At 39.7% G+C, this 26,757-nt stretch overlaps 1 protein-coding gene across 1 annotated transcript in view; it reads right to left on the bottom strand.

Moving 5' to 3' along the window:
• The window catches only part of LOC132267275 (developmentally-regulated G-protein 3), a 50,452-nt gene extending 25,190 nt beyond the window's left edge, over nt 1–25,262 (bottom strand). The window contains exons 1-3 of the mRNA XM_059768400.1: nt 25,102–25,262; nt 23,790–23,843; nt 7,888–8,061 (exon numbers count right to left, since the gene is read on the bottom strand). Coding sequence (XP_059624383.1) covers nt 7,888–8,061; nt 23,790–23,843; nt 25,102–25,143 — 270 coding nt within the window. The 5' untranslated portion in view covers nt 25,144–25,262. The remainder of the gene's footprint in view (nt 1–7,887; nt 8,062–23,789; nt 23,844–25,101) is intronic.
• Nucleotides 25,263–26,757: the final 1,495 nt, after the last annotated feature.

Here is a 26,757-nt window from a genome sequence, read left to right as displayed (position 1 = left end):
ACCTAATTTTCAGTCTTTTCTTTTTTATTTTCATTGGCCAACCTAATTTTTATTCAACATTTAAGGTATTAGGAACTGTCACCACATTAAGAACTTCAAGATATACTATATGGAGATTGCATGCCTGTATGATGCATCCACATGGCATTGCAACTCCTTACTCTCCCCCCAACCCCACCCTTCACAATTTATCTAAAGCTTCTATAACAAAGTCTGGAACATCCTATTCTCAAGAGGAATAATAAGTGAATGTTGACAAATCTAAAAATCGATCTGATACTAGTCCACCTAACAATTAGTAGTTAATACTTGGTTGACCTTGCAGAGTGTAGGTGATGAGTCACAAAATAATTTCACATTTCGAGCATCAAAGTTAGCCATGATTGATGTTTATTTCATAACCATCTAGAAATTATATTCATTACAAAAGTAACTTGGTAAAATTGGCATACTCAATTTGAGAGCCTGACTATCATTATATACAAGCGGAAAATTACAAATATGGAAAAGAGAATAAAATCAAATCAAAATAAAGAGAATAAAATAAAATCAAATCAAATCAGAATAAAAATAAAATCCCTAAAAATTAGCCTATATTGAAGACCCAATAAATCTGCCATAATCGTTGAGTCAACTTATAGATAAGATTTCCAACACTCCCCCTCAAGCTGGAGCAAATATGTTGACTAAGCCCAGCTTGACGATGGAAGACTAGAGAAGAGAAGGCCCAACAGACTTTGTGAACACATCTGCAGTCTGTTCTAAAGAAGGAACAAAAATAGGATTAATGATACCCGATCGAACCTTCTCTCGAATAAAGTAAATGTCTACCTCAATATGTTTCGACCTTTCATGTAAAACAGAATTAGAAGCAAGCATAATGACTGATTTATTGTCACAAAACAGCCTTGAAGAACCTTTTTGTATAAGACCCAACTCTCCCAAAATTGATTGAAGCCAAAGGAGCTCACAAGTACCTTGAGCCATAGCTCGGTATTCAGCTTCAGCAGAGGATCTAGAAACAACAGCCTGCTTCTTACTCTTCCATGATATGAGATGATTACCATAGAAAGTACAAAAGCCAGAGGTAGAACGTCTATCTGTCTTACATCCAGCATAGTCTGCATCAGTAAAGCATGAGAGTCCAGACTGATTTCCTAAGGCATAGAACAGACCAAGACCAGGGCACAACTTAAGGTACCTCAAAATATGGTAGACTGCATCCATATGAGCTGAGCGAGGGGCATGCATGAATTGACTAATCAGCAAATGTCAAATCGGGCCTTGTGTTAGTCAAATAGATAAGACGACCTACTAAACGTTGATACACAGATGGATCTAGAAGTAATTCCCCTGACTCAACAGAGAGTTTAAGATTGGGGTCCATAGGAGTGAAAGCGGGTCGACACCCAAGCATGCCAGTATCTTGAAGAAGATCCAAAACATATTTTCTTTGAGATAAAGAAATTCCACGACGGGATCTAACAACCTCAATTCCAAGAAAATATCAAAGAGGACCTAAGTCCTTCACATCAAAGGACTTTTGAAGATGAAGTTTCGCCTGAGCAATCCCTGAAACATCATCACCTGTGATAATGATATCATCCACATATTAATAACATAATGCAACGACCATCAGAGCGACGTCGAATAAAACAAGTATGGTCTGAGTGGTAGCGCACAAAGCCCATGGATAAAACAACATTGCTGAAACGACTAAACCAAGCTCTAGGAGATTGCTTCAGACCATAAAGAGACTTCCGTAGCCTACAGACTTTCCAAGCATACTCCCCCCTCAGCCCGAAATCCAGGGGGTGGATCCATATATATAGTCTCAAGTAAGTCTCCATTAAGAAATGCATTCTTGACATCTAACTGATGCAGAGGCCAAGAATGGGCAGCAGACAAGGAGACAAGCAGTCGCACAGATGTCAACTTAGCCACAGGAGCAAAGGTAGCACTAAAGTCTTTGCCCGGAATCTGAGTAAAGCCTTTTGCCACCAACCGAGCCTTATATCGATCAATAGAACCATCGGCTAAGTACTTTACATTAAAGACCCACTTGCAGCCAACCATTTTCTCCCCAGAAGGTAAAGCAACAAGTTCCCATGTATTATTATGGTGCAAAGCATCCATTTCTGTTGTCATGGCAGACACCCAATTGGGATCCTGGAGGGATTCTGACACAAATCGAGGAATAGAAACGGTCCCAATCTTGCCCAGGAAGGATTTATATGCACCTGAAAGACCATCATAGGAGACATACTGGGAAATAGGATGGTTAGTGCTATTAGAAAAACCATACCAATTAGGAGGATGACGATCACGGGTAGGATAACGGGAGATACGCTCAGGAATTGTAGGAGCAATAGGAGAAGGAGAGTAACTTGGACCTGGGTCGGAAGATGATTCTGGCAGGGGAGGTTGAGTGCGATAGCGACGAGAGTAGACCTGCAAAGGTGGAGGGGAACCCTGCTTGGATGGAGAAGGATATTCCAGGACAATGTGATTTTCAAAGAGAGGAACAGGACGGGCAATAGGAGAAATCTCCTTCTCCAGATCACAAGAGAGAGAATCCTGTACCACAGAATTAGTACTATAAAAAGGAACAGTTTCATGAAATGTCACATCAAGAGAATGAAACATATGTTTAGTCACAGGATCATAACAACGATAGCCCTTTGACATAGCAAAATACCCCAAGAAAATACACCTAATAGATTTATCATCAAGTTTATGACGAGAAGGACTACGGTTATGAACAAAACAAGTACAGCCAAAAACACGAGGCAGAAGGTGAAACAATGTATAATCAGGCTGGAGAATCTGAAGTGGTGGCTTACCACCCAAAACTCGACTGGGAGTACGATTAATCAGAAAAACAGCTGTAAGAACAGCCATGTGCCAATAGAATTTAGGCACATGCATACCACTCAGAAGACATCGAACCATAGACATAAGATGACGGTTTTTGCATTCAGCCATGCCATTTTGCTCAGGAGTATAGGGGTAAGTGAGTTGATGTAAAATCCCCTTTTTATTAAGTTCAGACCGGAACTCATTCGAAACGTATTCTCGTCTATTATCAAAACGAATATTACGGACAACAGTGTTATACTGGGTTTTGACCATTTGAAGAAACTAGGTAAATAAAATAAACACATCAGATTTCTTTTTCAATAAATAGACCCAAGTACAACGAGAATAATCATCAATAAATGTCACATAATATCGATGTCCAGAGAAAGCAGTAACTGGGGAAGGGCCCCAGACATCAGAATGAATAAGATCAAACATACTAGGAGCACGACTCATATGAGAAATATAGCTAGTTCTAGTATGTTTAGAAAGCTCACAAACTTCACATTGAAACTTATGGTCCTTACATGCTTTATTTAACGAAGGAAACAATAGACATAGATATTGAAAGTTTACATGCCCCAAACGTGCATGCCACAGACTAAAAGTGCAAAAAGAAACATCATAAACACTAGAAGTAGGTAAGACAGAAGCTTGAAGACTCGTTCCTGGTGGTTCCCCAAAGTAGTAAAGCCCATCACGCTCATAACCCCTGCCAAAAATCCTCTTCGAACAAAGGTCCTGCAGCAAACAGTGATCTGGTAAGAATATAACTGCACATTGGAGGTTTTTTGCAAGCCGGCGAACAAATAAAAGGTTAAAGGCAAATTTAGGTACATGAAGGACAGATGAAAGAGTAATATCAGGAGACAGACAAACATCACCCTTACTGTGAATGTAAGATGTAGAGCCATCCGCAAGATACACAGATTGGGTAACAGGTATGACATTAGAAGAAAAAACTGATAACTCACCAGTCATGTGATCATTGGCCCCAGAATCCAGAACCCAAGTGGGCTGCATGGCCTTAACATGAAATGCAGTAGGAGTACCTGTAGCAATAGTTGCAATGGGAGCAGTTGAAGGAGCACAAACTCTAGAAGCAAGGGAGCCAAGCTGGTCTTGGATATGCCCAATCTGAGACTGAAGCTGGCTCAGTCCAGGAAATACAGTAGATCCACCAGTAGTAACAGGAGTTTCTGCAACAGCCGCAGTACGAGAAGAACCAGTTCCAGATAAACGGTTCCTAGAAAATTTTTGCTTCAGTTCAGGATGAAGTTTGAAGCAACGAGCCTTAACATATCCAACCCCTCCACAATGGTGACAAATAATCTGACCTCCAGAAGCTCGTGATCTAAAGTTGGCTGCAGAAGCCATACTATCCCCGGCAAGCTCAGACACTGGTACAGGAACAATTGAGGGCTGAATTAAACGGTGCCTGTGTGCTTCACCATCAACAGTAGCAAAGGCTTCCAACAAGGATGGCATTGGTGATGCATTCAAGATCTGAGACTTTAGTGGTTCAAATTCTAGGCGTAATCCCATCAAAAATTGATAGGTATGCTGACGATCAAGACATTTGACAAGAAGAGAGGCTGCCTCAGAAGGAAATTCACTGAGAGGCTCATATTGAGCTAGTTCCTCCCAACGAGATCTCAAATACCCAAAATAATCAGTTACAGACAAATTCAGGCCTTCCTGCGAGGCCTTAGCAATATCTTGATATAATTCAAAAATACGAGCATCATTCCTAGAATGAGCATACATTTGATTCAAAGCAGTCCACAAGTCATTAACAGAGTCATAAAACATGAATATATTATAAATGCGTTCCTCCATAGAATTAAACATCCATCCTAAAATGGTGCAATTGTCCATATCCCACTAAGCATATTTAGGATCTTTAATATCTGGCCTATTTTCAGTACCCAAAATCCACCCTGATTTGCCTTTTCCACCAACATAGAGGCGGAGGGAACGAGCCCAGGATGCAAAATTACGGCCATTCAACAGCACACTAGTAACTCGTTGAGCCGGTGTGTGTTGCGCCGAAAAGAGAGTTTCTTTATTATTACTTGATTCAGCCATAATATTAAATAGATCAATTCAACAGATTACCAATAATTTCAAATAAAGGAGGAATAGACCTGATTTTGATCAAACCAAGAAGCCGGAGACACGGCGGTCTGATCCGAAAATGCTGCTAAATATCCCGGCAGCCCCAAAAAATTACAAACACGTCTTCTAACCCTTAGTGCATGAAAAAGACTAAGGGAATACCCCTACAGGGGTCGAACCTAGAGGAGATTGACTCCCCCTAGGACTGTCGCAACAGCGACCTAAAAAAGAGAGAAGGTCTGTGAGGAAAAAAAAAAATAGGGAAGGGGCTATAACGAGATAGAGAGAGATATTAAAAGAGGCGGTGAAAGAGGGAGAGATGGGGGAGGCGTAGGTTTGAGGCTCTGATACCAAAAAGTAACTTGGTAAAATTGGCGTACTCAATTTGAGAGCCTGACTATCATTATATACAAGCGGAAAATTACAAATATGGAAAAGAAAATAAAATCAAATCAAAATAAAGAGAATAAAATAAATCAAATCAAATCAGAATAAAAATAAAATTCCTAAAAATTAGCCTATATTGAAGACCCAATAAATCTGCCATAATCGTTGAGTCAACTTATAGATAAGATTTCCAACAATTACTAATTTTACTGAAGTTCGCGTAAAGCCAAAGTTTTTAACCTACTCAACGAAAAAGAAGTTGACACCTGACCCAACTTACATTTTTTTTTTATGCAAGTACAAATGCATTAGAAAGCGTTCAAGAGGGGAACGCAACCTGCAAACAACAAAAAGTCAGAAGCCAAAAAGGAGTCCTACGAACCCAAGGAACCCAAAAAGACAACCATCTCCTCTATCGATTTACAATATATCCCCGTCACCCAACAAAAAAGAAAGCTAATGATGCTAAATTTCAAAGTCCCAATGGGAGATTCCTCCCCCTCAAAGGATCTTCTGTTTTGCTCCTTTCAAACGCACCACCAAACACAAAAGGGTGCCACCTTCCAAAAAACACAGGCATTGGATCCCACTAAACATCCTCTCCAGACGTTAATAAAACCTCTAGAAGACTGAGGCATCACCCAGCTCCAACAGTCGTGAGCCATGGGGCAATACAAGAGGAGGTGATCCACTGACTCTCCAACCTTCTTGCACACATACGAAACCTCCAACGAAGTTTTGTAGACCAAAAATTCAGGATTACGTGAAGACTTTGTATCATAGAAAAGTGAGCTTCTCTCTAGAACTTGAGCTGAGATTTGAAGTGTCCAAGGAGAATTTCATAAAAGAAGACGTAGATTTGTTAATGTATTTTAGAATTCAGTTGGAATTCCTACAACTGCAAGGTTGGAAGCTGATATTCTACTAAAAGGAGAGCTACAACCTCAGAAGATTTTTGTGGAAATCCAGTGCCTCCAAAATTACATTGATTCAAAATCACAGCTTAGCATGATACTCTATTTATTGGTAGCAAGAATCAAATTTCAATTTTGGTTCCAGCGAAGAGCTAAAACATTTCTGTTCTTTTAGTGAATAACAACGAAACATGGATGAAAGACCAAAATTCACCGGTTTCAATCAAAAGGTTGTTTCTGTTGAAAAATACTGGAAAATGGTGGAAAATTAACCAATAAGGGCAAATCTTGCCAAACTAATCAAAATATTTCATCTATATCAACAGCGATCTCGAAAACGGGTAAAAGTATCTAACAATTTTAGCAAAAAAGATTTTGATTTCTTTGAGAATAGCAAATAAGGAGATGACATAGAAGAAAACGATGAAAAAGAGGATATAGGAAGAGCTTACTGTATTGCTTAGTTGAAAAAAGGGTCTAGGGAGGTTCAGAAGTACGCAGCCTTACCTCCACATGTAAAGAGGTTGTTTCCAAATTCGAACGAATCCGTGACCTTCAGGTCACAATGGAACAACCTTACCGTTGCACCAATATCTACTTCATCTATATTTTATAGTTCATGCCACAATATTTGGTATCATTTATACTTGTTCGTTTACTGGTAAGTGTTGCTTGAAATCATTTTGGCACTTATCCACGTTTCCTTTTCCTAATCAATTCTACCCAATTGCTCTATTATGCGGATTAAGATGTGGTAGACTTGAAATATATTCAATTAATCAATTGTTTGGTTAATATTTACTCAAGGATAGATATTATTTTTTGTATCCAAGAATTTCTACGTATTTTCATTTTTTTTTTCACTATTCCCACTCTGTTTACAAAACAGAGTTGTTAGTTCCCTTGAAAGAAAATATTTCCCATCATTGTGATCTCCTTTTAGTTTAATAAAAAAAAATTCTTATAAAAATAATATATATATAAAACAACTAAGACCCCTTTCCAGAAAAGCTTTCTATAAATATAGAAGGGTATAATGTCAAATCACATAATACCCTCTCCCCTCCACCCACCCCACCGCCCCCCACTCTCTCTCTCTCACCCTTTTTCAAAAAAAGCTTCCTATAAATATAGGTCATAAGAGAAATAGGAGATCCTTTGAGGGGGAAGAGTCTCCTATTTGGTCTCTCAAATACAATATTTTGTCATCTTTATTCGTTTGGATTAGTGGGCGAAATTGTATATCCTTGGATAGTCTCTTGGATTTTGTTGATAGTTTAAAGATGTAATGTCGCTGGTAGCAGCTTTTTGTTCTCTTGGGAGCGCTTCCCTTTAGAATGCCTTTAATGAATTTTACTTATCAAAAAAATAAATAAATATAGGTCATAATGTTTACTCAAAGGAAAATATATATATATATATATATATATAGGTCAAGTCAAGTTTTCATGCCTCCTACCATACATCAAATTTTCACACTAAAATACCAAACATACATAGATGCGGCTGCATAAGGAACAACAGTACTCCAGCATATATCATACTGCTATAGCACAATGACAGGTTCCTCTAAAAAAGAATCATGATATCACAAGCAAGGATTTCACACCTCTGAAAAAGTGCCTGTTAATTTATTTAGAAGCGTTGATTTCCCAACTGAAGGGAAACCCACTAGACCAACTCTTGCATCTCCACTTTTTGTAACATCAAAACCTTCTCCAGCACCACCACCTCCCTTTGTCGGGGGCGCAATTAGATCTCTCCGTAGCTTTGCAAGTTTAGCCTAGCATCAAATTAGCAATCACATGCATGTTAGTTTGCCTGAATAAATCAATAGTACAAATTAGATACAATGCATGCAAGCAACAAGCTTACAAAACAATAAGAAACAGATGCACTGAAGTAATACCACTAATGCATTAAGAACATCAAAAAATACTCAGAGAAAATTTAAATCTAATTTTCTAAAAACAGTGATTCTAAGCACATTACATTAAGAAATAAAGCTCAGAAAATTAGTTCCCCTCTTAATTATGTCAGAAACTTCAAATGAAGAATATTCACTTCATGATTTACCCACACAACAATTGGTAATGAAACAAGTGCCATAACAAATGAGGTAGCCCACAATTTACAAAGGTGGAAAACCCTCATCTATGTTCAATTTGTAAACGTCAAAGTAGTAAACTCTTCAACAGCAATTCTAAAAAGAAAAAATGGAATACAAATTAAAGAAATAACATATACTAATAGTGCCACAGCGGCACTGCCTGGTTCAGCAGTAAGACAATTAAGTATTGGTGCCACTGGCACAGTTCATTTGGTTGTGAAAAAATCAAAGTCTATGGCTTGATTGGTTCAGTTTTCTGAGAAGAGTTTGTTGCTATCAGAGAAATGAAAATACAAAAAATTGTTTGGTTGACAGTTTTGCGAAAACTGTTTTTTGAAATTCAGTTTAAAAAAGGCTTCTTCTTTTTTTTTGTAATAAGTAAGAAATGTATAAAAAGCGCTCAAAAGGGGAGCGCATCCCAAGAGAACTACACAAGGACAAAAAGAGCCTCTAAGCCTTCAAAGAGGCCAAAAAATCGACAATATCCTCTAAAGATCTATAATCTCTTCCTGAAACCCAACAAAAAAAAGTGGAAACATTAGGGAATTTAAGAATAGAAATAGGCATCTACTTTCCATCAAAATATCTCCTATTCCTCTCTAGCCAAATACACCACCACACACAAAGAGGCGTAGCCCTCCAACCATCCTGAATATGAGCCCCCACAGAACAACCTCTTCAAGCCTCAATCAACCCTCTAGAGGATCTAGGCATGACCCAAAGAATCCCAAACAGACCAAGCATCAAGTCCCAACAATCCTTGGCCACGGTGCAATGTAAAAGAAGATGATCCACAGTCTCCTCATCCCGACGACACATGAAACACCGATTGACCACCACCGGATTTCTCCTTCTCAAATTATTCTTGGTTAAAATCTTTCCCAAAACAGTCCAAGAAAAGAAGGCCACCTTGAGGGGAACTTTTGAACGCCAAACAAACTTCCATGGGAAAGGACCTCCAGGCTCTTCTGTAAGACACCTGAAGAAGGACCGAACATCAAAACGACCCTGAGCATTGGAAGCCCAAATCCAACTATCAGAATCTCCAACCATAACTCCCTGACGATACAACACCTCCAAAAGACGAGTGGCATCCTCAATCTTCCAGTCCTGAAAAAGACGCCTGAATCGAACATCCCAAACCAGTCTCCCGCTATTAAGATCATAACAGTTAACCACCATGGCCTGCCTATCCGTAGCAATCCTGAAGAGCCATGGAGAGCAAGAGAAAGGTCCCCACACCAGACATCCTCCCAAAAACTAATCCTCCTACCATCCCTAAAGTCTAAAACGAACATGATTGGAGAAGTCAGCCAAACCCTTCCGAATAAACTTCCAAACCCCCACACCCATTGGACCATGCACTTCTAGAGAACACCACCCTCCTCTGCTCTCCCCATACCTGCTCGCAATGACCCTCCTCCAAAGCCAATGGCTCTCCACCCCAAACCTCCACAGCCATTTCCCAAGGAGAGCTTTATTGAAAGGCACCAATCTTCTAATCCCCAACCCTCCATTCCGAATCAGCCTGCACACTTGCTCCCAACAAACTAGGTGAAACTTAAACTCCTCCCCTCTTCGCCCCCACAGAAAATTACGCTGCAAACGCTCAATTCTCTCAGCCACAGAGGAGGGAATTTGGAAAAGAGAGATAAAATAAGTTAGTAGGAAGGTATGAAAGGATACTCTTAATCAGAGTAACCCCCCCGGAAAGGTACTGCTTCTTCCAACCTGCCAGCCTCCTCTAAAACCTATTCACAACTGGATTCCAAACCCCCACACACCTCGAAGGAGTTCCCAGGAGCAACCCTAAATAAGAGATGGGAAAGGAGCCAATACGACAGCCAAGAATACTGGCAAACATCGTGATCTCAGGGACCTCCCCAACCGGCACCAAAACGCTCTTTCCAACATTCACCTTAAGGACGGAAGCAACTTGGAACCAGATCAAAACGCATCTCAGATATCTAACCTGGGACACATCCGAATCACAAAGCACTAAAGTATCATCCGCAAACATCAAGTGGGAGATCTCCAACAGACTAACGGCATCCCTGCCCACCCGGAAACCTCTCAGAAAACCCAACTCAACAGTGCTCCTCATCAATCTACTGAGGGCCTCCATCACAAAGAGGAACAAGAAAGGGGAAAGCGGATCCCCCTGTCTCAAGCCCCTCGAGCTAGTGAAAAAACCCATCGGAGCTCCATTCACAAGAATAGAAAAGCGAACACTGGAAATACAAAAATGAATCTATTTCCTCCAACGCACTCCAAACCCCATCCTCTCCATCAAGCAGAGAAGGAAGCTCTAACTCACACGGTCATACGCCTTCTCAATGTTACATAGAATGCCCGGAACCCCACTTCGCAATCTGGAGTCCACACACTCGCTAGCAATAAGAACTAAATCCAGAATCTGAAGGCCTCCAACAAAGGCATTCTGAGAGTCAGAAATAACGCCATCCAACACTTTCCTCAACCTATAAGCAAGGACTTTGGCAATCAACTTGTAAATGCACCCCCACCAAATTAATAGGGCGAAAATCCAGAACATCCCAGCTCTTCTCAAAAGAGGCCTAAGCGTGGAAAGCATGAAAAGTGCCCATCACCTCCCCTTTAACCACCTCCCAGCACTCCAAAAGGAATCTCATGGTAAACCCATCTGGACCTAGGCCTTTATCCTCGTTACAACTCTTCAAAGCGACCAAAACTTCCTCTTCAGAAAAAGGCTCCTCCAGACCAGAGCACTCCTCACTAGAAATAGAGTCAAACTGAAGCCCCTCAAGCAAGGGTCTCCACCCAGCAGACTCTGTGAACAACTTCGCATGGAACTCAGGAGTACCTTTGCATACCTCTTCCTCCTTGCACAATAACTCCCCTTCCACCCGAATCCTCCCAATATGATTGCCCCTTCTATGGGCATTGGCCAATCTATGGAAAAACTTCGTGTTCCTGTCACCCTCCTTAAGCCACAAAGCTCGAGACTTTTGCCTCCACGAGATCTCCTCCACGATAGCACTCAGCAAACTCAGCCTGACACTCCACCCTCCTAACCTTCAAGGAGTCCACCAGGAACCCTGACCCTTCATCTGGTCAATATCAGCAATCTCAAAAAAAAAAAAACCCAATTCTTCCTCCAAGCAAGATTCTCAAAGACCTCTTTGTTCCAAATGTTGATACTTTCCTTAAGGAGGCGCAAGTTACCTGCGAGCTTATGACTTGGGGTACTAACCACCCCAAACCCTTCCCACCAGAATCGGACCCTATCCAGAAAGTCCTCAGCACGAAGCCACATATTCTCAAATCTGAAAGGAGATCGCCTTCTAATCAGCCCACCACAATCTAACATCAACGGAACATGGTCTGAGATAAGGCGAGCCAAAGTATTTTATATTTCTCCTAAAATGGTTTGTTATTTTCTGATTTCTTGGAATTGTTTTCAGAAAACTGAACCAAATATGCCCTAGGTTTGTCTCAAGTCCTCCCTCCCCAGGACCACGCCGTGGCATGACCTGCACTGGATAATGCCCTTTAGCACACTGGGAATTGAAATTCTAGGACTACAAATGAGTTGAACATGTGAATATCCAAGTGCTTAGGCTCCACTTAGCTGATACAGTTACCAAGCTCGAGCTCCGCTTGAACTTGTCCTAAGCTCAAACTTAATAGGATCCAGAGAAGTACGGGATTGGCTCAGCCTAGCTCGCCAAAATGAACCAAATTCTGAATCTGCTTTTCAGACTCAAATTAACAAGGAAGAAGAGATTGAAACATATATTTGAATTTGGGGCCAACAATTAGATCCAAATATCACAAAAATAGATGCAAATGACAGATAAGTTATGCAGGACAATCCTATTTGGACGTTGAAATTCTCCACTATTAACACCCTTTTTTGTTGGGTTCTAGGGAGAAATTGTTAATCCATAGCGGAGTTTATAGATCTTTTGGGTTCATTAAGGGTTTAAAGGCCCTATTTGGCCTTGTGTAGCTTTTGAGGGATGCATTCCCCTTTTGAACGCTCTTTATATAATCTTTACTTACCAGGGAGACAAAAAAAAAAAAAAAGGGGGGGGGAAAGGAAACAGTGAACTGGGTGAATTTGGATAAGTACGATAAAAAAATTAGTAATCTGAGAAACCCTATGACACAGCTCAAAGAATCATATTTGTTTACCTAACTGAAAATTGAATCAAATGAAAAAATTCCGTAGAATTTTTTTTTTTTTTTTAAATAACAAGATTTCTGTTGTGTTCTTTTTTTTTTTTTTTTTGATAAGTGATTTCTGTTCTGTTCTTTAACAGATATTACGAGAGGGGGTTTGATTTTCTTTCTGGACTTTTAATGGAGAGACAGAGGAAGAGAGAGAGAGAAATAAAAAAAATAGAAGCCCAGATTTCATTGTTGTGGATTCGTGAAGGACACTACAGTATGAATGATTATCTAGTTCTGTTTGGATAATGAAAATTTAATGGCTGAGATACAGTTGATGTGGAAAATCTACGGCCAAGAATTATGTATAATGATGTAGGGGAACCCATGTTCACCAGCCTACCGAGCTAAGCTCTCAGCTTCTTCAGCTTGGGTCATCAAGGTAGCGGGCTTAAAACTAGAGCTATTGTTCAGTTCATTTACTTCGGGAACAAACTTGAACAAGCTCAAAAGGAAGCCAAGGGCCCAAGACGGAGTTGTTCATAAACAGCTCACTTCTTAACAGCTCTGATACAGTTGATGTGGAAAATCTACAGCCATGAATCATATATAGTTATTTAGTGGAATCCATGTTCACCAGCCTACCGAGCTAAGCCCTCAGTTGCTTAAGCTCGGGTCACCAGCTCTTATGCTTGGTTTGTTTGCTTCAGGAACAAACTTGAACAAACTCATAAGGAAGCCAAGACCGAGTTGTTCATAAACAGCTCACTTCTTGTACAAGGAATGCTCATACTGAAACAGAATCTTACACTGAGATTCTGAGATTGACTAAGATCTCTTCCAGAAGGTAAGAAAAACTAAACAAGACAATAATATCCTTGGTGCAGAACTACAAGAACATGAACTTCACAACTGTTGTTCTATCATGCATGCATTGTTGGTCCAAGACATGACAGTAACATATTGTAACCATGAAATTTATTTCAATTCAACTGTCCACACACTACTTATTTTGCAATGAAATCATCACTGAGGTCAAACTGCCCCCAAAACCAAAAGTCAGGGTCACCATATGTTTCTTGAAAAAAAACTAGAGCACAAACCTTCAAGCTTCAAAGGGTCAGTGTCCTCTTTTGTTGGATTTCACGATGCCAACGCATTATAACAATGTTTTTTTTTTTATATAAGTAAAAATATATTAGAAAAACGTTCAAAAGGGGAACGTGTCCCTAATACACAAAAACGAAAGAGCAAAACCAAATCTACGGACCAACAGAGTCCAATAGAACAAAAAATCATCAATCGAGGAGCAAGCGATGCCTCTAACATAACAAAAAAAAGAGCGAAGAATAAGAGACTTAAGGTTTGCAAAAGACGATTCCTTCCCTTCAAAGTTTCTGTTATTTCTCTCTCCAAATACACCACCAAACACAGTGTGGGGCGACCCTCCAAAAATCACGAGCATGACCAGAAACGGGGCAACTTCTCCAAGCGTTAATTAATTGGAAAGAGTGCTTAGGCATTACCCACTGAACGCCAAAAATACTGAATATGAGATTCCAACAATCAGATGCAACAGGACAATGCATAAGAAGATTGTCCACGGACTCACCATCAGCTTTACAGAGACAGCACTAGTTAACAATGGTATTACCTCTCTTACACAGATTATCCAATGTTAGAATTTTTCCCCAGGTAGCAGTCCAAACAAAGAAGGAAACTCTGATAGGAGCTTTAGAGCGCCAAATACACTTCCATGGGAAATTATGTCCAATAAAATTAGACAAACACAAGAACATGGATCGAACTTCGTATCTACCATGAAGAGAGGGGGTCCACAAAATATCATCACAACCTCTGCCAACATCCTTCTGTCTATACAACAGGTCCAAAAAGACGCAAACTTCTGCTATCTCCCAATTCTGAAAAGAACACCTAAAACGCACATCCCATGTAACTCCACTGTTATCAAGATGATAACAGTCAATTACATAAGCATGCTTATTCTCGGCAATGCTAAAGAGACGGGGAAAGGAAAGAGACAACAATTGATCACCATACCATAAGTCTTCCCAAAATCTAACATTCATACCATTACGAACCTTGAACCGAATATGGGTGGAAAACACATCCCAACCTTTCCGAATGAACTTCCAAACGCCAACGCCCCAGTAATAGAAACAAGACGAGAGGACCAACCTCCACTCTCCTCTCCAAAACGACACAAGATAACTCTTTTCCATTGTCGATGACGCTCTTTACCGAACCTCTATAACCACTTCCCCAATAAGGCTCTATTAAAAGGGACCAACTTCCGGATACCTAACCCGCCAAACTTCAACGGTTTGCAAACCTACTCCCAATTAACAAGATGATACTTAAACTCCTCTCCTTTTCCACCCCAAAGAAAATCTCTCTGAATTTTTTCAATTCGTTCAGCAACAGAGCATGGGATTTGAAGCAAAGATAAGAAATATGTGGGAAGGGACAAGAGGGTGCTCTTAATAAGAGTGACTTCCCCCCTTTCGAAAGATACTGTTTTTTCCATCCCGCTAATCTTTTTTCATACCTATTAATCACCAGATCCCAAGTCCCCACTCTACTGGAGGAGATTCCCAAAGGTAATCCCAGATAAGGGAGTGGAAAAGCACCCACTCCATACCTAAGAACAGCAGCTAAAGAGGACATATCGGAAACCTCCCCCAGTGGGACAAGCACACTCTTTCCAACAGTAATCTTAAGACCAGACACTGCTTAGAAGCATGTAAGAATGCACCTCAAATACCTGAGTTGAGAAACATCAGCATCACAGAAAACCAAGGTATCATCTGCAAACAACAAATGGGGAAATCTCAATCTGGTTAGCAACATCTCTGCCAACAGTGAACCCCCTTATGTACCCCAAATCCTCTGTCTTTTTCATTAATCTACTCAATCCCTCCATGACAATAAGGAAAAGAAAAGACGACAAAGGATCTCCTTGTCTCAAACCACACGAGCTCAGAAAAAAACCAACAGGAGAGCCGTTCACAAGCACAGAGAACATAGATGACGAGATGCAAGATTCAATCCATTTTATCCATCGATCCCCAAACCCCATTCTCCGAAGCAAGTAAAGAAGAAATTTCCAATTCACGTGATCATAAGCTTTCTCGATGTCAAGTTTGCATAAAACACCAGGAACTTCACTCTTCAACCTGGGGTCAACACATTCTCCTCCGATAAGAACGGAGTCTAAAATCTGTCTACCACCAACAAAAGCATTTTGTGACTCTGAGATAATTCCATCCAAAACATTTCGCATTCTAAGAACAAGGACCTTGGCAATAAGCTTATAAATACACCCCACTAGACTGATTGGCCGGAAGTCCTTAATGTCAGAGGCGTTGCCCTTCTTAGGAATAAGAGCAATAAAAGATGCATTTAATGATAACAATGTTCTTAGAATGATAACAATGAAAGATGCATTTAAAGATGCATTATAACAATGTTCAAAGGCTTGATAAAATACCAAGAAAATTGTTTATGTAGTAATTTACATACATGCAACATTATTGACTCCTACACCACAGTGAGGGCTATAAATTGACAAACATCAAGAGCCCAACGCAATAAAAGAAACTGGAGCTAATATTCAACAGCATTAAGTCATCTAATATATTTTCTGATCAATATAGTAGATAGATGACATGTACATGTAAAAGAATTACTTTTTTGAACTTTCTATTGGTAATTATAGACACCCCATTTTGCCCCCACCGTTTTTAATTCCATACCCTTACCACACATTTTAAAATCAGCCTTCCTTCGTCTGGATTTCATAAAATTCGACAACCTATACAATCAAGGAGTTCCAAAAGGCTCTGAATTCAGCCCAAAGGTATTCATCATCCTCCATGCATTTCAAGGTACGATCACCTTTCGATCATAGGTTTGATCTAAAGACTGAATACCAATTCAAAACACGATATGACCGATTTTTATCCCAGTCATTGCAATCATCTTTGCAAAGCCCTAATCAAGCTTTTAACTCAATTTGAAGGTTTCAAAACATATTTCCGCATAATAATTTATCAGACACAACTTTCGATTAGATAAGCGGACCTATTTGATAGATCCAATTGTCAATTACGCAAATTAAGGTTTCAAGCCCACACCAATCCCGATTTGTTCCGCTCATCATTGAATTTCAAAAAATTCTCAATCAACCCTTTCATACTAATATTCAAATATTTTGATTCCTAATCAGCCATTTTCACGAAATGATCGAGCTGATCTTGTCACACGATATGTATGAAAATCGCCAGACCTTCTGATTTAAAAAAAGAAAGAAAAAGAAACTCAAAGAGATCAAAACACAGTCCAAAATAGCATTTTTACCCTAGAAGACAGGATAAACATAAAAAAAAAACAGGAATGTCGCATGTATACCGAATGCCGTAGGGGAAGGGGGTATTTATAGACATTTCAGGCCATAACAATATATATATGTATATATACATATATATATATATATAAACAAAAACAAAAAAAAAGGTACGTCGTTTTAGTACATAGATTATGTGACTTAATAATCTTTGTACTAAAATGACTTATTGTGGTCCATAGCCTTTCCATTGGTCAGAATTGTTTATAAATAACCCCTTAATTCCAAAATTCATTACAAGTGCATCTCTCTCTCATTTGAAAGAGCTTTAAGCCTCTTTTACATTCTTTTCACTCTTTCTCTCACAAACATAGCCTTCAAGGTTCCAAACCAACCTTCTTGTGCTCCAAAATTAGTCTACAATCAGCCATTAAACAAGTCCAGAAGGAACCTTCTTCTTTTTCTTTTTTTTTTGATAAGTAAAATGTATTAGAAAGCGTTCAAACGGGGAACGCATCCCAAGAGCTAAACAGAGGCTAAAGCCAGAGACCAGGTCCTAAGGACCCACCCCAAAAAATCAATAAACTCATCAATGGATGTACAATTTCTCCCCAAAACCCAACTAAAGAGAGAGCTAATAATCTAAAACTTCAAGACCCCTAAGGAAGATTCCACCCCTTCAAAAGATCTTTTATTCCGCTCCTTCCATAAGCACCACCAAACACAAAGGGGAACCACCCTCCAACACTCACGGGCGTGGTCTCCCACACTACAGCCTCGCCAAGTATCAATCAACCCTCTCGAGAACCGAGGCATAACCCAATGGACGCCGAAAATGCCAAAGATAAGGCTCCAACAGTCGCGAGCTACAGGGCAATGCAAAAGAAGGTGATTCACAAACCCGCCACTCCTCATGCACAAACAACACCAATTGAATGTAATCTGTCTTCTCTTTCTCAAATTATCTAGGATCAAAATCTTGCCCCAAACAGCAGTCCATACAAAGAAGGTCACTCTGAGAGGAGCCTTGGAACGCCACACCGTTTTCCAAGGGAAATTAGAACCATGAAAATCAAATAGACAACGGAATAAGGAACGAACCTCGAACCTTCCCTGAGAGGAAGGCACCCAAACCAGAGAGTCCGTGCCACTACCATCAACCTCCTGTTCGTACAACAACTCCAACAAACCTGCAACCTCCTCCAACTCCCAATCTTCAAAGGAACGCCGAAAACGCACATCCCATGCCCAAACCTCCTACTGTTATCGAGCCGATAACAGTCAGCCACCAAAGCATGTCTATCCACGGCAATCCGGAAAAGTCTGGGAAAGGAACGAGCCAACGAGTGATCACCACACCATAAATCCTCCCAGAACCGAACTCCCCTGCCATCCCATAATCTGAATCTAATATACTTAGGAAATTCATCACATCCCTTGCAAATGAATTTCCAAACACCCACGCCTCTAGCAAATCTGACTGGATTTGAGGACTAACCGCCTCTCTCCTCCCCGTAGAGACACACAACCACCTTCCTCTAAAGACGATGGCGCTCACTATCAAATCTCCACAACCACTTTCCCAAAAGAGCCCTATTGATTAATGTGTGGAGGGGACGCTATGTGCGGGGTCTTGCTCGTGACTCTTGGAGGATAGTCCCACATTGTGTGTGGTGGTGCACTTGGAGAGAGCGGAACAACATACTATTTGAAGGAAAGGAATCGTCCACGGCGACTCTAAAACTTTTTATTCTTCGCTCCATTTAAAGTCGGGTGAAGAGAAGTTATTGTTCTTCTAATGATGATTTCATAGATTTTTTGGACCTTCTGGGTCCTTAGGTTTCGGTTCTGTTTTTGTATATGGGACGCGTTCCCCTTTTGAACGCTTTTTTGTTTTCTATCCACATTTGCTTATCAAAAAAAAATACCCAGACCTCCCAATGGAATTGGCCTGCACACTTGATCCCAACGAACAAGATGATACTTGAACTCGTCCCCCCGTCCACCCCAAAGGAAGTTTCGTTGCAGTCTTCCAATCCTTTCAACTACCGAGACGGGAATTTGAAAAGGGGATAAAAAGTAAGTAGGTAGACTCGACAGTGTACTCTTCAAAAGAGTAACCTTCCCACCATTCGAAAGATACTGCTTCTTCCAACCAGCCAGTCTCCTTTCAAATCTCTCAATCACAGGATCCCAACCTCCCACCTTCCTTGACGGAGCACCCAACGGCAAACCCAAATAGGAGAAAGGAAAAAAGCCCACCCCACACCCAAGAACTGCAGCAAGAGATGCAGTATACTGAACCTCCCCTACAGGGACAAGCATGCTCTTTCCTACATTAATATTCAACCCAGAAACTGCCTGAAAAAAAACCAAGACACAACTCAAATATCTCAGCTGGGCTACATCAACATCACAAAAAACCAAGGTATCATCCGCAAACAGTAAATGAGAGATCTCCATCTGATGATCCAAGTCTCTACCGACCCTAAAGCCCCTGATAAATCCCAGATCCACTGCCCTTCCCAACAAGCTACTGAGAGCCTCCATAATAATAAGGAATAAAAATGGAGATAGAGGATCATCCTATCTCAAACCCCGAGAGCTACCAAAAAATCCGTAGTAGATCCGTTCACCAGCACAGAGAATCTAACAAAGGAAATACAAACCTCAATCCACCTCCTCCATCTCACTCCAAAACCCAACCTCCCTAGCAGATACAACAAAAAGCTCTAACTGACATGACCGCCTTCTCGATATCAAGCTTGCACAAAACTCCCGGTTCACCGCTGCTCTGTCTAGAATCCACACACTCACTAGCAATAAGAACAGAGTCAAGAATCTATCGACCACCAATAAAAGCGTTCTGAGACTCGAAAATAACCCCATCTAGCACCACCCTCATTCTCAAAGCAAGGATTTTAGCAATAAGCTTATAAATACACCCCACAAGACTTATCGGTCTAAAATCCTTAATATCAGTAACTCCACCCTTCTTAAGGATGAAGGCAATGAAAGAAGCATTCAACGACTGCTCAAGCCTCCCGTGAGAATAAAACTGCTACAAAGTGCCCATAACCTCACTCCTAACCACTTCCCCAACTCTCAAGCAGAAATCTCATAGTAAACCCGTCCGGTCCCGACGACTTATCACCATTGTAGCTCTTCAAAGCCCCCAACACTCCTCCTCAGAGAAAGGAATCTCTAGCCCATCCCTCTCCAACACAGAGATAGAATCAAAATGAAGACCACCAAGCCTGGGTCTCTAACCGACAATCTCAGAGTAGAGCCTCTGATAGTAGGAAACAATCCCCCTACCCATGTCCTCCTCCCTACACATCTCCACTCCATCCACATAAATCTGCCCAATATGGTTGCCCCCTCCTATGGGCATTAGCAAGCCTATGGAAGAATTTCGTATTGCGATCTCCCTCTTTGAGCCATAAAGCCCGGGATTTCCGCCACCATGAAATCTCCTCCATAATGGCAATCTCTACCAACTCCGCCTAACTTTCTACTCTCCAGGAACACTGAAAATCCACAATACCATCCACCCCTTCCAACCTATCAATCTCAGCAATATCGGCTAGCGCCCTGTTCTTCCTCCATTCTAAGTTCCCAAACACCTCCTTATTCCATCTTTTGATCTCATTCTTCGGGAAGCGAAATTTCCCAGCTAAAACAAAACTCTAAAAACGGACCACCGGAGCCTCCTCCCACTAGGACCGAACTCTATCCCGAAAGTTGTCAGCTCTGAGCCACATATTCTCGAATCTAAACGGGGATCTTCGAGCTCTCAATCGCACACAATCCAAAACCAACGAAATGTGATCTGAAGTCACCCTAGCCAAAGCTGCCTGAACAACATCCATAAACTTCTCCTCCCAATTCCCTGTAATCAAGAATCTATCCAACCTAGAAAGAGTAGGCGAAACCCTGCCACTAGACCACGTGAAGACCGCTCCCTCCAAGGGTAAATCGATAAGATGATGACCATCAATAAACTTCAAAAATTGGGCCATAGTCATTGTCCAACTCCCACCAGTAGATCTCTCTATCAGGGACCTTACAACATTAAAGTCACCACTCACACACCAAGGAAGTGACCACAACCCTGTCAACCCCTTCACAAAACTAAGCTCCTCCCAAAGCAACTGTCTCTCGCCATCATCCACCAGCCCATACACCCCAGAGAAAGCCCATCTAAAACCGTCCTCCTCCAAATTAAACACGCAAGAGATAGAGAACGTCCCTCTCTAAATACCCACACGCGTCAACCATCTCCTATCCCACATGACAAGGATACCACCAGAAGACCCTAAAGCATCCAACGCCACACATTCCACAAACCTACCTCCCCAAAGGCTCCTGGCCACCCTATATGACATAGAAGCAATCTTGGTTTCTTGTAAGCACATCACATGAGCCCCCCACTTTCTCACCACCAACTTAATCACCTTCCTCTTGTCCTGGTCATTTAGTCCACAGACGTTCCACGAAATAAATCTGAGCTTCATAAGGAAACAAAGTCATTCACCTCCCCTCCACTCCTCCCTCTTCCTTTCTCCCTCACCGACCCCTCCTTCCCCGCATAATTCATGTAACAAATAAGATTCTTCACCTCCCTCTCCCCTTTCCATGAAGGGGGGTTCAAGAAGGAACCTTCAAATACTTTAATCGAAGAAAAAGCATCCAAAGGTTAGAGGTCCAAGCAGATCTAAAAGAGTAGATAGCATAAAACTTGGTAATTTGAATGAAAACACAAGTTAGGATCTTCATTTCCCCTTCCTTTTCTTTCTAGACATGAATCATGATCAAGTTTTATTTTCCTCTTTTCTCTATTTTGCATGCATAATCTTTGCTTCTACTCCTCTTTTTATTTTTCTATCTTTTAAGACCATGCATGTGTGCAAAACCCCCATTCTCCGGACTCCAACCAAAGCGACTCTGGAGACTCTCGCTGTGAGTAACTATGGGAGATTGAAACACATGCTAAGTGAAACAAAATAGTTATACCTAGCCTACCTGATTTCAACCTTAGAATCATTTAGATCACTTTTTACATTTTCAGATTCCTTGTATTTTTTTTTTTTTTTTGATAAGTAAATTGTATTAAAAGCGTTCAAAAGGGGAACGCGTCCCAAACTATACAAAGACAAAACGGAGCCTATGAACTCAAAGAGCTCATAAAATCAACAATATCCTCAAGAGAGGAGTAGTCTCTCCCCTGACCCCAACAAAACAAATTACAAATGATAGAAAATTTTAACACCCCAATGGAGGATTCCTATCCCTCAAAAGATCTTCCATTACGCTCTCTCCAAAGGCTCCATCAAATACAAAAAGGGATCACCCTCCAAAAAACTCTGGCCTGAGCCCCCACCCATTGGCCCCTCCATATATCTAACAACTCCCAAGATGACCGAGGCATGACCCAATGAATACCAAACAGGCCAAACATCAAACTCCAACAAACATGAGCCACAGGACAGTGCAACAAAAGATGATCCACCGACTCCCCATTAATCTTGCAAAGACAACACCTATTAACAATGATATGCCTTCGCTTCCTCAAATTGTCCAAAGTCAAAATCTTACTTCAAGCTGCAGTCCACACAAAAAAGGCCACCCTAAGAGGCGCCTTAGACCTCCACACCGTCTTCCATGGGAATGGATTCCTTGTATTTTTTAGACCATTTATTACATCGGAACATCCGTCCCTAAGCCAAAACTCTGCCGGATTTTTGATAGACTTAATTTATGTATGATCATGGGTACTGTGTGTGTGTGTGTGTGTGTGTGTGTGTGTGTGTCAAATTTTGGTAGGAATTCCAGAATACTTAAGAGTAAGTTTAATTTTGGGGTTTTGGCATATTTAGACTCTCCACGATGCCAATGACCTTATGCCGTAACCAAAACTCTGCCGGATTTTTGGTAAAGTGTATAAAATAATCAAAATTGGTCAAACTGCGTATAGTAGGAATTCCCATATATTTTGGTATATTTTTATAAGCTTTTTAAGTAGATGTTCACTTCTGCGTTTTAGATTCTGTCCCCATTACAGTTTAAGAATTTGACATCAAGACAAAGCTCGGTGACTCTGTCGGAATTTCGGTAGAGTCTTTAAGAATTGTCAAAATTGGCATTTTAGTTTTTATTTATTTATATTCATCAGTGTTTTAAGGACTTTCAGCATTTATAAAGTCAATTTTTCCTATGAAAAAATCACTTTTATTGCTCTCACCAATCCTTTAGGATGTTCCTTACTTCAAAAGTCCACCAGAATTACTGTAAAGCACTAGGCTCGCCATTGCAACAGCTTTTGGCTATGTTACCACGACTCTCCTATTTTCCTCAACGTACCTGTATCGAGACAACACATCATGTGTATGGATATGGAATATGTGTCCGACAGACTACCCAAATCAGACACCTAGAGCCTTGTATTGTGATGGCGGAAGAAGAAAAGCTCAAATTTGATAGAAACCATTAACCAGGAATTAAAGATTTCAAGCGCTCTTAAACAAGCCACAATATTTAATTTTCCACATGGAACTTGTGGGGGAAAAAAAAAAGAGAGAGAGAAAACTACTAGTCTTCTCTTTTCTACTCACCACAAATGTTCAACATTAGAAAGAGATGAGAGGGACAACAAAAGAAGTCAATAACTAAAAGTTTCAAATATGATGCAAACACTTTTATGAAATAAATGGTGGTAAAAGAAAAAAGAAAGGGGAAATTAAAATAAATAAATAAATAAAACCTAGAGCCTTACGTGAACATGGAAAAATAATTTACACGTGTGATTCCCCACAAAAGCAGCATTTCCAACACAAATTGGAGAAAAAGAAAATAAAAAAAAGGGAAGAAGAAGAATGTGTACCTTGAGCAAGCCCAGGTGATGGGCAGTAGCTTTGTTCTTTTGAGTCCTTGCCATCTGGAACAAACAACAATGTAAAATTCAGATTTATACTTGAATAATTTAAGTTAACATTGTTACCTAGGATCCAAATATGTTTCTCTTAAGAATTCAATTTTTCAATTCAATGATAGATTGTGTGATTACATCATCAATATGGTTCCTTTCTATTGGAAGCGTGAGCATGAGAAACACAACTTCAAAAAATTAAGACTGCTAGGTTCTCAGTAATAATGATAAAAGAAGTATCCTAAAAAAGTTGGGAAGCATTTTTGCGAATTTCTTTTTTGTTTCTAATTTATTCAAATAAAAGAAGATAGGTAGAAGAAACTTTAGTTTCTTTGTTCTCTAATATAACAATCCAAACACTTGTACTGAATAGGTTACTATGTATGCTACAAAAAGCAAAAATATATAATTACTCAATATGTATACTTACATCAACCACTATGATTGCACCATTTACGGTATTGAAATGGAGCCCACAATAAATGCTGCAATCATAGGAAAAAAAAAAACCAACAAACATCCTGACTTTTCCTCCCAAGAACTCAAAGTGAGCTTTGGGTGGCTACTGGTTAGCATACAAATTCTGCTAACTTTTCCTATGATAGGCGTAACTCCATACAATTGCAGAATATTCAGGTAAATCTGTAATACTTGGTAGAACGATGTGCCAAAATTCATGTAAATCTGTAATATTGGCTAATGATCTCACTTCTTCACTTCTTAATGCCTAGTACAATTCGTGTGTGGGCATGTTTCTAATGAGTAGACACCTACATGCCTCATAAGAAACTTAAATATTTTCAACATTTAATTTCGCTGAATTGGACAGGAGAAGAATGCCACAAAACTCATATTTGAGTTAGAAACTTCATTTTAGAGTCTGCGTGTTCCGTAACATAATATATCTAGGAAAAAAGTTCGCAAAAAAGTATAAATTTCTGGTTTTCAGTCCATTTGGTTAGTTAGAACGAACAGAAAGCAGAGAAATCTCATATTTTGCAGTGTCTTGGTTCACGACATTGACACAAGAAATTCCCCTACAATCACGAAATAAAAGCAGAAAATGTAAGAGTTCATATATTCTTCCCTTCTTCACCTCAGTTTCTCAGCAACCAACCAAAAAAATATGAAGAAAATCTTCCAAGTAACCATTTTCTAAGACTCCATGTATATTAATCCAAACTAAAACCAAACGTTTGTGAGCGCGAAAGCAATTAGGGCTTGAAATTGAGAATCGAATTAATCTGTGTAGAGAGAAATTAATTACCTCATCTTCGATGTCTTTGATTTTCTGCATCACAGTCGCCATTGTTGAAGGAGGAGGAGAGCTTCTCGATCTCGAAGTACGGACGTTGATAGATTGGCTTTCGAAAGAGAAAGAAGATAGGAACGGAGTGACGAATATTTTATATAGACACGTATATATAGTATCATTATATCAACAATGCAATTGGGTTTGCGAACAGAGGCGGCAATCTTGTGGGTAAAGCCCAACAGTTTCCCATCCATACCCACTTAAATAGGGTTTTACCTTTTCCAATTTTTATTTTTTCTCTTTTTAATTTTGATTCTGATTTAATTTTTATTTTTTAACAATTTAAGGAAAAGTATTGAAGCTAATAAATATTTAATCCTCTGCTGTCTTTTTTCCTGCCCCTGTAGTCCACATTCTCGAGGCCACCTATTTTGTAGTTATGCTATAAGAGGAAGGTCCATTTTAACGATAGAAATGGTTTTTTCGGTTATTTTTAATGGAGCAAACTTTTTATTTAAAAAATAAATAAAATAAATAAATAACAATTGATAAGTCATTAACACAATCCCTAAACAAAACAAAAGGCTAAACTCATCAAACAAAGCAAAAACCCCTCTTCTATCGTCCAAAGAATCCTAAACTCAAGGGGAGACAGAACCTTGAAATTGGAAGCTTTAGGGAAGAAGAATGTCCAATTTCACAACAAGGGTTGTTTAAATCTTTGTTTGCTATATCAACTTCAGCAACCCACAAATCCTAAATTCAAGCAAGAGTTTCGAATAAAGAGCAACAAAACCATAAAGCAAGATTTTAGGAAGAAAAAAAAAAAAAGGTCCAAATTTGTAACAAGATTACAGGTGAGTCCCTTCTAACATTGTTTATGTTTAATTTTATTTAATCAAATTTAATTAGATTTTTGATGCATATCATAAGCATACAAAAGTGTGTTCGTATGTATATATACTCTCCTCTAGTGTAACCTTAAAATCTTGGCGCATTAGTTTATTAGTTCTGCTATTTAAAACAAAATTCTAACTGACCACATTTGATCCAATTTTCAATGATATAAAACATAAGTCTCTTTTAGCCCAAAATATGTATCACTATCACAAGATCATAGCCCACTGAAGTCTAGGATAATGTCCCCATTGTGATTACCATCTATGTCCACCATGCACCATGTCATACCCTCTCTAATCTTTTCCTATGTCCTACTAAAAAGCCATCTCCTATAAAGATTTTTCCCTTCGTATGGCATACCTTAAATAAATTCATCCACATTTCCTGAAATTGCAATTTATCAGTGTTCATCTATTTCCATTTGGACCTGGATGCATTAACACTAATTATAATAAATATATTTTCTCGCATTATAAATTATAAATCTTATGGGAAAAAAACCCTTAATGTAGTATTTAACTTAGAATCATTGGTTGGATGGCTTGAGCGGAATTATCAATATTAGTAGTATTTAACTTATAATCATTGGTTGGATGGCCATTAAAGAAATCATATGCCAACTGCTTTGGTGGCTGATTTCGTCCCATATAGATGTATCGAATAAATAAGATCATAGCAAGAGCTATAATCAACACACCTCCTGACCACTTCTTCATCTTAAAAAACTTCTTGAATCTCAAATATTATGTATAACAAACTGTTCTCTCT

Source organism: Cornus florida, unplaced genomic scaffold, assembly GCF_030987335.1.
Source record: "Cornus florida cultivar Cherokee Brave unplaced genomic scaffold, ASM3098733v1 CherokeeBrave_3.0.0_Hap2_Chr07, whole genome shotgun sequence".
NCBI lineage: Eukaryota > Viridiplantae > Streptophyta > Magnoliopsida > Cornales > Cornaceae > Cornus > Cornus florida.
This window is presented reverse-complemented; position numbering and strand designations above follow the sequence as displayed.